This window comes from Leptonychotes weddellii, chromosome 11, assembly GCF_054177405.1.
Source record: "Leptonychotes weddellii isolate Sample4059 chromosome 11, ASM5417740v2, whole genome shotgun sequence".
Taxonomy (NCBI): Eukaryota; Metazoa; Chordata; class Mammalia; order Carnivora; family Phocidae; genus Leptonychotes; species Leptonychotes weddellii.
The window spans coordinates 22,990,423-23,003,976 of NC_138379.1; the positions used below are offsets into that span (position 1 = coordinate 22,990,423).

The 13,554-nt window shown below is 46.9% G+C and overlaps 1 protein-coding gene and 1 pseudogene across 1 annotated transcript in view; one reads left to right on the plus strand and one right to left on the minus strand.

Annotated features, from left to right (window-relative positions):
* The window catches only part of KIAA1549L (KIAA1549 like), a 263,915-nt gene that overhangs the window by 45,601 nt on the left and 204,760 nt on the right, over window positions 1-13,554 (minus strand). Inside the window, exons 15-17 of the mRNA XM_081799054.1 lie at window positions 13,061-13,239; window positions 6,442-6,659; window positions 23-152 (exon numbers count right to left, since the gene is read on the minus strand). Coding sequence (XP_081655180.1) covers window positions 23-152; window positions 6,442-6,659; window positions 13,061-13,239 — 527 coding nt within the window. The remainder of the gene's footprint in view (window positions 1-22; window positions 153-6,441; window positions 6,660-13,060; window positions 13,240-13,554) is intronic.
* Window positions 10,085-11,200, plus strand: LOC145716148 (forkhead box protein H1 pseudogene; annotated as a pseudogene).

The window sequence follows — 13,554 nt, forward strand, 5'->3', positions numbered from 1 at the left end:
CCTTAGCCCCGCAGAGACTTACATCATATCCGCTATTGCGGATCCCACGCCGGGGTCGTTCCCGAGTCACCAGAAGGTCCATCTCTGTTTCCCCCGGACTCGGGCTGTTCAGAGACTGCCGGCTTCGGTAGACAGAGTTCTTCATCTGTTGCCTGAAGAAAATTCAACAACTGTTATGATGCAGCAAATGCCCTGACAGATGGAATTCTCCACTGATCCAAACTACAGGCAACCAATGAAGGGTTTGGATTTGCCTTGCAGATCTCAGTATTCATGTGATTTGTTCTCTGGCCATCAGAGGCCAGAGGAATGGTGGAATCAAAGTTTGTTTTGTTGTTGTTGTTGTTTTGTTTTGTTTTCCCAGATGTTGTAACCATTTGGCTTAATTGTCAATACTCTTCTTATGGAAACCAGGTAACGATAATCAATTGCAACGCTACAACTTCATGTGAAATTCTGCTGCCGGCAAGGTCAGGGGCTCTCCCTTGACCTCTAAACTTGCTTTTGTTGACTGTTGACTCAGCAGCCTGTTGTTCCTTTTAATCTTTCCGATTTCACAAGCAGGGTTCTATGACATGTTAATAAACCCTGCGGCTAATGGGCCATTTAATACTGTGGCTGTTGATAGATTTTCATTTCTATCTTCCCCACAGGGGATTTCTTTCTGGGCTAAGGAGCCATGAACCAAGAGGCAGTGTGGAGCTCAGCTACCCATCCATCCATCCATCCATCCATCCATCCATCCATCCATCTGATATTTACTGAGTGCCTACCAGGTGCCAGGCTCTGTGGAAGATGATAAGGATCCACAGTGAACCAGACAGACATGGCCCTGCTCTCCTGGAGCTTCCACTCTAATGAGGGAGACAGACAATTCACGTGATTATTTCAGAGGATGATGCATGCTATTACGAAAAATAAGATGTGACAGAGGATGGCTAAAATGGGGGGCAATTTCAGATAGGATGGTTAGGGAAGGCCTCTCTAGAGAGGGGACAGTTCAGCTGAGACCCAAAGAGAGCCAGTCACATGTCAATTCTTACACAGAACATTCCAAGCCCAGGGAGCAGCACGTTGAGAGGCTCCACTCCGCTCCCTTGGGAAAGACATACATTTGTCACCACTGTTTACACTTGCCATTAGAAGAATCTTTTTGAGGAGGAAGAAAGAAGCAGGAACTTAGTGAGGCCTGTGGCTGCGCTTTTCTTCTTCCACACAAGGCAACTCTTACAAGTGGGGAGTGAGGCCCAATGGGGATGGGTGGTTTCACATGGTACTTCAGCGTGACAAAGGTGGCTGCTTCCCTCCCGGCCAACAGTACATTTCTCTGTGAACAACTGGCATTTCAGAGCATCTGTCTTCAGAGGATTCCCCCAAACACCGCCTGTTTGACGTCTCCATCCTAAGATTCTACTCATTCATGGGTTGAAGGTGAAGAGGTTACATTATTTATTCCCAGTGACTATGTGGGAAGCCAGAAACCTGGCAGGTAGACATATACACACCTTTTCATGATCACACACACGGTTAGTCATAGCATGACAGTCACACGCCGTTAGCTTAGAACAGACATTAGAACTCCCAAGGCAAAACACTACCCTTGCAATTAGCCTGGGGAATAAAATAGACACTATTAGACCTACCCCCTCAACATGAGGAGCTTACGCCTGTTTAGAGAACCTCTGTGATCTCTGCTTGCCTGATACCCATGATGACCTTCTTTTGGTAGGAGCACTCTGATGTTCTTTGGAGGCTACCCTTCCTGCAGGAGTTGGCCTAGAGAATCAAGCATCACATCCCCATGGCCACAATGATTGGTCAGAGGATGGGCACATGAGTTGGTCCCAACGAGACTGAGTCTTAGGGCTTTCGCTAGAGCAACCAGAAAAGAGGCATCCTCTTGGCCTTGACGTTTCTGAGAAGATAGGATATAGGCGGGGAGTTGTTGGCAACCAGTTTGCCACTCTGAGGTAAGAGTCTGAAGAGGAACAAGCAGAGTGATAAGGGGGACACTGTAAGAACCCTTGGATCTACTCATGCCTGAAGCCTTGGCCTTTCATGTTCAATGACAAATTCTCTTTTTATTTAACCAGTTTGTTCTGGATTGCCATCAGTTTCAACCCAAAGAATCCTGACTCATATAGGAGCTTAAACCTAATATTATAAACTGTGCCCTATAGTTATCTGCAATTAAAAGCTTCCTTTAGGAATGGAGCACAACCTTGTGAAACAGAGTGATTCACACTTTAAGGAAGACCACACCCCCCCAAAGAATTCTCATCCTTGACCTAATTACAGATCACTCTTTGAAAAAGCAGACTTCACAACTGTCCTGAGATTGCCAATTAACCCATTTAGAAAAGATTTACTAATAAGAGTGGTGGGGGAGTAAACACTAGGATTAGCAATTGACATTTAAGTAGGCTATTTTGGAAGTATTAGAAATACAATAGCAGGACTGTGTGAGCCCTTTCAAGAACCATGAACATGGGTGAGAACTTAGACATTGGGGTGCACTCCAGTCTCCTTTTATATTGAAGACAATGTTCCATTATGAAAGCCAGCTTAAAGGCTGCTGCTATTTAACATGGATCTCAATGGACCAGACCACTCATGTGTGCCTGGTGCGTAAGCAACTACTTAGAAATAAATTAGGCTCTTGGGTAGAGAAATTACTTATTTTAATCAAATAGACTTCCCTTAGGTATATTCATTTCTTGTGGCGTTTTGCTATATTCTTTAAAAGTTAATAAATTTTGAAACTTGCAAACTTGAAACTTTTTTTTTTTTTAACCTCTGAAAACATTGCTGGGTGGATAGCAATAAATTTTATTTGCACTTTTAGGGGCTTTTTAATCCCAGGATAGTTTAAGAAAGTAGTTCCCAAACTGTGTTCTACGGAAACCTAGGTTTCCATAAAGATGAAATGTAGCCACTGAGGAGGAGCAGCTCTGCTTCCATCAAAGTAACTCCATCTTTATGAGTTACTGCCTTAGGTTGGGTTCCCCTGGAAGCAGGCTCTGTGACGATTTGAGTACAACTAGTTTACCTGGGAAAAGGCTCCAGGAAGCACAACTTAGGAAGCGGAAAAATGAGAGAGAGAAGGGAAGGAGGCCAATAGAGAGTATGAGATAGTACTTTGGGCAACTGGGGCTCAAACTTACTGGACAAGTATGGGGAATAGTTGCATTAAAATGTAGGTTTTACTTTATTTAGGTGTGGCCAAGACCAATAGATCGGGAGGCCGCTGCCATGGAAAAGAAAGCTTGTACTCACCATTCCAAGGAGAAGGGGCCTGCCACGGGGCACCCCACGGGGAAGCACCAGGGTCAATCACAAGGCAGTAGCAGTGAGGGGAAAATGTGGGCAAGAGGCTCTCTTGTGGTTTCTTGGGGAAGGAACAGGCAAGACAGGGTAAACAGGCTTTGGCATGGATTGTTGGAATCATTCCAGCCGTCTCTGGGGCAGAGGAGCTGTTCCTAGTTGTGTCGTACCCAGCCTGCAGGTGATTAGGGCAGGGGGATTGGAACCCAGAGTGGGAGAGCCCTAGGTGAAGGAGAAGGTTAGGGCATTGGCTCCGGCTTGTTTGGTTCCCACATAAAAGGTGCACTTGCAGGCGAGCCCTGTACTGTCTCAGAAATGGCTAGATGGCCCTGGGAGGGGCAGTTTCTCCAGAGTCGGCCAGGCCCCAGATGTCAAAGCCTCAAACACAGAAGCTAGAAAATGTGGTTATTACGACACCATAGCTTACACCTCAGAGTTCTCCCACCAGGGTGTTTACCCATCAGCTCCCGTCTGCCACTGACTGAAGCTGCTCGGGAGCACATTAACTACACTGCATTTCCGGTGGGGGCTGCCGGGAAAAAGCCCTCGGATCGCAGTCATAGATGCCTGCAGGAAGTAGGATGCTGCTGGATGCGGGATGCACGGAGCAGTGGGAGCCAAGGGACTCTGTAGGGAGAGGGCTCTGCCAGCACCTTTGTCAGTTACACGACGACGTCCTTTGTGCCACTGGGGAAGAGTTTATAACATAAAAATGGGGGTGTTCTTCTGACTTTAAAGAAAAAGCTGTGAAGACTCTTTCAAAAGATGTGGGGATGAGTCAACATTTGGAACCTAAACGGGGTCTTTGACTGATCTAATTTAGGTCTCAGGGTAAAATCCTGGTTACTGATGCTGTCCCTGGACTGGAGCATGAGTCCTCCCCACACGTGCCTCGCTGTGGCAAGGTCACTGAGCGCAGAACATCCACAGAGCTGAACTGTGAGGAGCAATTAACAGGTAACTCCAACGTGTGAGAACGGACACCACACACTTGGCGGCAGCCCCTGGAGTCAACGGCAGAGTGTGACAAGAATGACACCTCAGAGCTTACCAAGTCACCATCATTCTCTTTTTCTCTGTGAATCCTTCCCTTCCCAGCCCCATCCCTTGCTGAACTCATCTCCATTCCTATCCCCACCTCACCCAATTTGTGGTCTTCCGTATTTTTCCCTTCACTGGCTGAAAAAATTTTAACATTATTTTTTGGGTTAGTCAATCATTTCTTCCACAGACATTCATGGAGAATGGACTACACGCTCGGAACATCAGCAGGCCAGCAAAGGGCCTTGAGGATCCGGCCTGAACTTTTGCTGGGCAGTGGGGATGCATCTCTATGGGGGAAAAAAAAAGTTGTGTCCATTCTCCTTATAAAAAGCTTCAACCGCAATTTTTTATATATTTCCCAGGTAACGTCCAAGCTAAGTTCCTCTTATTTGCACATGATCTTTGATTCAGTTTCCAAGTGGCAGCAGGAAACCCGGGAAAAACAACCCCCTGCCCTGGTCTATAAAAGACTGCTGAACTACAAAATCCCCACGTGTGGCATAAAAGCTAAAGAAGCCTCCAGCCTTCCTATAAAATCCATACCCTTCTTCTTTTACCATTACCAACATGGCGACACATGTATTCTGAGCCCTGTCAAAGTGTGATTTTTGTAGCATTAGCTTATCATACTGATTGAATCTAATTAGAAGCATTGTAAATGAGGCACTGGTTTAGAATTCCCTCTTTATTAAAAATAAATTATGTCAATTCCATTAATTAAATTGAGCCCCACCTCCCAGCTTGATTTTGTGGCTTCCATCCAAGCCTGTCAATGGCCGCTCAGGCCAGGAACTGTCTTGTCTCACCCCATTTGCGGAGGGTGCCTCTGCCAATACGATGTACGGGGTGGATCAGAGAGCTGGCATGCCCAAAGCCAAGGGGCTGTTGCCAAGGAGAATGTATATTTGAAAGGGATGGTCTCAAACCATGAAAGTGCTTCCAAGGAGGTGCTTTAGGGTAGGGTGGAAAAGAAGAAAGATGGTCACGTTTAGCTTTGCTAACCTCTTCCCCTTTACCCAGTAGGTGAGGTCACTCTCTGCTTAGTTAGGAACAAAGCTTGGGATAATGCCGGGGTGCCTGGGGGCTCAACTGGTTAAGTGTCCGACTCTGGATTTCAGCTCAGGTCATGATCTCAGGATTGTGGGATTGAGCCCTGTGTGAAGCCCCCTGTGTGAAGCCTCCGTGCTCAGTGGGGAGTCTGCCTGAGATTCTCTCTCTCCCTCTGCCCCTCCCCCTGCTCACTCTCTCTCTCTCTCAAATAAAAAAATAAATCTTAAAAAAAAAAAAAAGTTTGGGGATGACACCAATTCAAACCGCTGGGCCTGACCTTCCCTCTGAGGCCAGAGACCATCACATGGCAAACACCCATTGCACTTGTGAGTAACAAACTTCTGGGATAGTTATCTTTTTTCTCTCATCAGACCTTAAGTCCCACGAGAGTGGAGACTGGGCTGTCTTACCTACCATAAAATGCTGAATGGGTGGAATGAACAAATGAATGCATAAGACAAAGCATACATGACCATGAGAGCATTCAGCAGCTTGCAAGGTGCCTCATACATAGTAGGTGATGATAAATGTCAAATAAATGAACAAATCTATGAATTAAAGAGATGAACCCAGCACAGAGCTCTGAGTAGCTGTGTGGTAAGTACTTACTGAAGCTGAATAAAAAGGTGAGGCATGAAATTTGCATTTCTTACGCAAGAGCCACTAATTAATTGAAAAATACAATGTCCCTTGATCTGGAAGTTGCATAACCAGGTAGGTGATAATTATGTCTTCACCCAGCTCTGAAATGGCTACTGGTTTGGAAATATTATTGAACTAAAGGACGATTATGGTTGTTTGCCCAAGTATTTTTTTTTTTTTAATGGCTTCAATTTTATTCTTTTCTAAACTCATTATGGAGCACCAGCTCACACAGACCAGCATGGTCCAGATCAGCAGCCAGCAAAGATCACAGTCCTAAGGTAACAGATCGAGGGACCAGGGTTGTGTTACCCAGGGCACCCTCTGCCCACATCCCACTAACAGTACAGGGACCATCAGAGAATCCCTTAGACACTGTACCTGTTTTTAGACTCAGCAAATGGGGCGCACAGTTCTGGGTCTGGATCCAAAACGTGCTCGATTTCCTTTTGGGTTTTCTCGTACATCTTTTTCCTTTCTGTCTGAGCCTTGCTCGTCTCCACTGGGGGGAAGTCGTAATACCCCTTCCTCTTGGCTTTGAGGCGCAGCTTGTTCCGATAGTGCTCGATGTCTGACTTCTGCTTCAGGGCTTTGTTCACCTGGGGAGAGAGAAAGTCTTAGGCCCACATCCAACCAGACATGGCAAACAGATGCGAGGTTTTCATCAGGTCACAACTCCTGTAAAAGTTGTCCTAGGCTTCACCTCTGGTCCTTTGAGCCAGCCAGACCCACCTGTGTCCCATTCCAAGACCAGCCCACAATAGTGAGCCACAAACAATATGGAGCCTGACACTCACCTAAGCCACTTGGACCTTCCATCAGGGGCTCCTTCTCCCTAGTCTACCCAAGTCTGCTCAGGCCTTTGTAGTGTTGGGCTAATCCTACCTAAACCCTCTTGGTTCCCCTGTCTGGGAGCTTCTGACTTGGAAGCCCAGCTGGATCCTGGTGCCCCACTTCTAGCTCCAGCCCTGAGGAACCCAATGTCCTCCCCTGGACATTTAGCTGATGCCCAGCTGGATAAGACAGCCAGTTCCTGAAGAGGCTGAGCTGGGATGAGTGGAGGGAGAAGGCAGAGCAGACATCCTGTTCCCAAGGTCTCTCTGCTCTACCAACCTGCATTTAAGAGCTTATTTTTGTCAATCTGTGTCTTTCTTGAGATATAGGTAGTGTTGAAGCCTTGTATGGTTGCTTATGCCAGTTAGTTCCTACTGGACAGGGCAAAGCCAGTCTGGTCATATAGAAAGGAACATGGTGAACACACCTTCTGACCTATCAAAGATATAAGCAGATGGCTACGCTAAATAAATAACGAACAATAAGGATGTTACACCCACAAACGGAGCTGACCAATGAAATCAGCCTGACACCTACTGGATGATATGGAGGACCATTAGTGCTGTTTGCAATCAGACTGGACTATATTACTATAACCATGGATAGTGTTGTTATTATATTCTCTTTAAAATAATCTTTAAAAGAGTTTTCTGTAATTCATAAACAAAATTCATCTAGTGATAAGATACAGATTAACCTACAGAATGAGGCCCAAGGTTCACTAACACAGGGCTCCACCTTGGATGTTTTATGTCTACAGCATATTTTTTCTGACTTTTGGCAAAGATCTCCCCACCCTGGGCCCTAATAATATTTTTAGGCTGGTAGCATTTCACAGGTCTTAACTAGTCAAGAGAAGAAGTTAGGATGACATCCTCTGAGCCAGGAATCCCATTTCTGGAATCTCTCCTTAAGCAACATTCCAAGAGAGCCTCAAAGTCAGAGATGAGAGTTAACATCACCAGTAATCAGACATATCAGTATCAAGTGCTTGATACCCACAAAAGGGCCCATCACCCCCGTGGTTATGCCAAAAATGCGTAAGTGCAATCCAATCATAAGAAAACCCAGACTGAGGGACACGGTCCATGATATCTGGCCAGTATTTTTCAAAAGAGTAACGGTCACCAAAGACAAAGAATGGTCACAAAGAAGGACTGAGGAACTGCCCCAGACTGGAGGAGCCATGATTAAATGCCGTGTGGGATCCTGGCCCGGATCCTGGAACAGGAAAGGGACATTAGTGGGAAAACCAATGAAATTCAAATGAGGTCTGTAGATTAGTCAATCATAGAGTATAAATGTTAATTTCTTGGGTTTGATAATTATTCTATGGTTATGTAAGATGTTTACACTCGGGGTAGCTAGGTAAAGAGCCAATGGGGTTCTCTGTACTGTTATCGCAACTCTTGGGTAAATCTAAAATTATTTCAGAATAAAAAGGTTTTAAAAGTCAAGCATGAAATTACTCAGATATAATAACCAGAACTAAAACCAAAATTACCTGGAAGATTTGAACAATGGGTGATCAGTTTTCCAATCAATGGTATACCTACTCAACTAAGTCATTAACAATGATCATCCCAAAGACAATAGCAACAACTGCAAATGTTTAAGATATAAGATATAGGGGCACCTGGGTGGCTCAGTTGGTTAAGTGTCTGCCTTAGGCTCAGGTCATGATCCTGGGGTCCTGGGCTCGAGCCCCGCATTGGGCTTCCTGCTCAGTGGGGAGCTGGTTTCTCCCTCTCCCTCTGCCACTCTTTCTCTCAAATAAATAAATAAAATCTTAAAAAAGATATAAGATATAAAGTTGTCTGTATGAGATTCTAAAATATACATGAGTTTGATCAAAAGTCTGGGGAGAAGGTACAGAAAATGAAAACAGGCTATGTTAGGGTAGTGAGATTATAGTGATTTTTCTTTTTTCTTCTGAACATTCTATGTGGTTATTATGTTTTCTTTAAAATAATCTTTAAAAGAATTACCTATAATCCATAAAAGGAAAATTTATGGCTTTGGGGTTGTGGTTTCTTCACTGAAATAAGCCAACCGTAAGACAAGAAGGAAGAAAATTATAAGACAATCTGCCTTAAATGTTACAAAGCAGCAAATTACAGAGAACAGTTCAGGGCTCTTTTCCAATCCAAATGCCAGCAAGGTCCATTCTTTTAACTACCAAAATGTAACAAGTATCCATTTCTGGACAGGCAAAATACTCATCTGTTTTCCTTCTGGGACAGGGTGATGGGCCTGGCAGGAAAAGGGAGTTGTATGTTAAATTTAGCTGAGATCTAGAATATGTCCCCATGACATTCACATCACGAAGCTGGGGTGAAAAGATCCAGGAATGGCAGCCATTATCTAGGTCCATACTGGGTGGACATCCTAATCAAGAGCAGTTACCAGTTTATTAGTGACAATCTCAGAGGCCTCTAATCATTGGGCTTGTGTGTCAGGTGGTAGAATTGTGCCTAAGGAAAGATTCAGTGGGTATGATTGGCTTTGAGAAGACATAAAGTCTCCCAAACTATAGAACCAAGGAACATAAGATGATAAATGATCAATGAATCCTCGCTCATTGGCTGACTAATTAATAATAATAATAATAATAATAACGTACTGATTGTGTGCTAAGCACTGTTCTAAGTGTTTCACCTATATTAACTCATTTGATCCTCCCAATAGTCCCATTTTAAACGTGGAAATACTGGGGCATTGAGAAATGAACTAACCTGCCTAAGGCCACATAAATAGCAAGTAGAAGAACTTGGCTTCAAATCCTTGCAGCATGGCTTGAGAGTCTGTACTCTTTTAAGCACAATGCTATTTTTCACTGACAGGCCACAGTAAGTCAAAGAGAGGGAAGGAGCACTGTACAGGGAGCCAGGGGGCCTGAACATCGTATCAAGGCTATCACAATAACCACAGTGTGATTCTGAGCAAGCTACTTGACCCTCTGGCCTCAGTTTCTTTGTCTAAAATATGAGGGAAGTTGAAAGAAAAAAAAAAAACTACGAGGAAGTTGGCATAGAAGTGCTCTGTAAGTCCATAACCATTGAAGTTCTTTTTAAAAATTGATGACCCCCAGCCCCGCCTCACCACACTGCCCCACTGCCCTGTGCCCTCCACGGGGCCAGGCCCCTGCCCACACTGCTGGTCTCCCCTGCATGGAGACCTGCAGCAACCCATGCCTGGGGCTTCCCAGGTGGGAGTTGTCCTCCCACCTCCCAAGAGGAGGAAGAAGGGATACCTGTGGATAGCAAGTGCCCCCCTGCGTTGCCTCACTGATCCAGCCCACACCCTCCCGCAGGCTGAAGCTGGCCCGCATTACCCGTCAGGTCCGGGCCACATCCCCTTCTTCAGGAAGGACTAGAAGGGCTGGGAGGGTTCCATCTGCCACAACCTCTCCTCCAACTGATGCTTCTGCAAGGTGCCTAAAGATCCTGTGAAGCTCTAGGCCAAGGGCAACGTCTGGGGGGTCACTGTGAGCCTGCTCCCAGCCCAGGTGCTGTAGTGGAGCATGGCACTGTGCGGGGAGTTTGCCAAGGACCCGGGCCTCTGCGCACTGCACCGCTGGCCCTACCGGCCGCCCGGTGCTCAGCCACCACTCGGCGAGGGCTTCAGCATCAAGTCTTTGCTGGGGGCCCCTGGGAGGAGGTGCCATGGAGCAGCCCAGGTCCAGCCGGCTCTGGGCACAGGGGGGAGGAGGCAGTGCCCACTCCACCCCTGCCCTCTGAGAGGCCACTGGGGCCCCTCTGCCCCCTCCCCGGGCCCAGTAGAGCAGAGGGGGAGACTTCCTAGGGGGGGACCCATCCCTCTCCCAAGCCCAGAGCCTGGCCCCGCCACTTACTGCAGGGTACCCCAGGCCCTGGGGGACTGTCTGGTGGGAGTCACAGGGCCTCACTTTGGGGAGCTGCCCACCGCCTTCTTGCCCATCTACACTCGCAGTGTGGGAACGCCCGTGGCCCCACTACTACCCCACATTCCACCCCCAGTGCTCACCCTTTCAACCAGCCCAGGCTACTGGGGGGTGGCCCCTGAAGCCCACGGCCCCCCTGGGTTGCTCTGGGATCTCGATGCTCTCTTCTAGGGGGTGCGACTCAACAGGAGCTTCTGTGATGTGTGGGTCAGCCACTCCCGGGACCCGGCTGCCTCCACCCCAGGCTGGCTACTCTCCTGGCACAGCCTTCGAGGCTCCCAGGGCAGAGGTGCTTTCCTCTCCTACCCTTTCCTGCCACCACTGGCTTGCTGGGAAACCAAGGCCAAGAGGACCAAGAGGTGTCTGTGGCCACGGCAGCCTTGAAACACAAGGCTTCAGCAGTGCTGAGACCCCACGATGTGTACTCGACTACTCCACAAAGGGTTGGGGTTGGCTCAGCACTGCCCTGGCCCTGATGGTCAGTCATGCCTCGCCTACCCCCAGAGGCAAGACTGGAAGGAGTGGGGCTTTGCTTGGAGTAGCCCCTTCCCGATCCCACTTTCTCTGGCCCTCTCAGTCCGTCTATCCTTCCTTCCATCCATCCATCCATCACCATGGGTCTCTCCCTCTTCCTGGCTCCGGGCTGGGGAAGGGAGAACCTAATGGTGGGTCCAGCCTGAGGTCCTGTCCTCCCACATTTGCCTGGGAATGAGGTGGCGCCTTTTTGGGGAAAGGAAATCAAGACTCTCCTTGGCTTTGGTGGTGGTCCTGGGGAGGATAACAGTAAAGGAGTAGACCCCTCCTCCCCCCAAAATTGATGAACCTCAACCCATCACACCTTTAGGCCAGCTCAGTCTTCCTGTCCTGAAAGCAAGAGGAGCTTCCTGAATCAGGTTTTGTATGTGGCCTGGAGGGAGGAATGAGGATGAGCCCCTGATGTGGTTTACAATGCCCAGGTGTATAGGGGCCTGGCATGTTCCTTGAGGTGTGATGGGAAAAACAATTTAGGGTGCCTGGGTGGCTCAGTCGGTTAAGTGACTGCCTTCGGCTCAGGTCATGATCCTGGAGTCCCAGGATCGAGTCCCGCATCAGGCTCCCTGCTCGGCAGGGAGCCTGCTTCTCCCTCTGACCCTCCCCCCTCTCATGTGCTCGCTCTCTCTCATTCTCTCTCTCAAATAAATGAATAAAATCTTTAAAAAAAAAAAAACAATTTAAAACCTTGGAAATCTCCACTGGTTGTAGGTAACAACAGCAGAGTATAGACAAATGAAATGACCAATCAACACAACAGCTGGACAAGAGAGAAAAGCCAAAGCATGTGTGTACCCACGTGTAAAGTAGATGCCCACATGTAAGGTAGATGCCCACGAGCAGGTTCCACATGCATGATCTTAAAAACTCATAAACATTTTCAGCCCACTGGCCATTCTGCTGCAGGGGATAGAGGAATGGTGGATATTCTCTACCTAACTTCCTCTCTTGCTCTTCTCTAAACTGCCCATACCTACTATCCATCCATCCATCTGTTTGCTTTGGTCAAATCATCATTCTCTGGAGCATGTTACAAAATTTTTTCAGACTCTTAGGAAAACTGATTAACATCCTGATGTGCACTGATATCCTCCTGGAAGCAGGCAAAGGGTTGTTTCAAGCTGGCTAAAAGGAGTAAAAGTCATTTCAAAGCCTCTATAGTAGGCCACATTCCTGTCTGTATGACACTATCTTCTCTGGTCCTTTTTCAGTTTGAGCCTCTTTCATCCGACTACAACTGGCATCCCATAACGAACAGGTTAAGAGTGTTACCAAAGAAACCAGAAGGTGGTGTGTATGTGTAAGGGGATGGGGAAGAATTTGTGATGCTTCTCTTCATAACTACAGTTAAAAAAAAAAAACAAGCAATTTTTAAGTAAACTCTATCCTCAATGTGGGGCTTGAATTCACGACCCCAAGATCAAGTGTCACACGCTCTACCGACTGAGTCACCCAAGTGCCCCCATAACTACAATGTTTAAAAAGTCCCCTTGGGCTTCCTGAGAAAGGCAAAAATGATTCAAAAACATCACCCAACAAACTCATTTTGGGTGACTTGCATCCTGATTGATCCTACTGAGGCCTGCACACACAGAGGTAAAAATGACCAATAGAGCCCTATACACTGGACAGAACCTGCATCCAGTATGCCCAGCTGGTGTTCCTTAGTCTGAATTCCCGGAGGCCTGGCTGCCCTGGTCCCCAGACGCTCACCTCACCGTTGAGGGCTGCCGACTCCTGGCTCCTGTCCGATGTGGGATGCACCACAGGGAGGGCTGTGGGTTTTACTGCAATGAGCTGCACAGATCCAGAAGATGTGTCAAAGGGATCGGCAGCCGCCTTGCCAGAGTTGTCAAAAAGCACCGCTCCTTCCTCTTCATCACTTGCCGGCACTGAAGCACAACATAAACACATGGATTGTTTTATTGTGTAGGGATGCTGCATGATTGTGGGGGAATTTGTGTAAGGCTCCCAGACTGAGGACTTTCATTACATTACTCAAAGTGACCCCAGAAACAACAGCATCCAGTTCTGTGCCAAGGGCTCCCTATCGTTCAAGGATTTCTCTTAAATTTAAGATCTATACTATTCATTCCTCCACTGTATTATCAACGGGTAGGAAAGAATCGTAGAGGTTTGAATTTATTTTATTTTATTTTTTTTATTATGTTATGTTAATCACCATACATTACATCATTAGTTTTTGA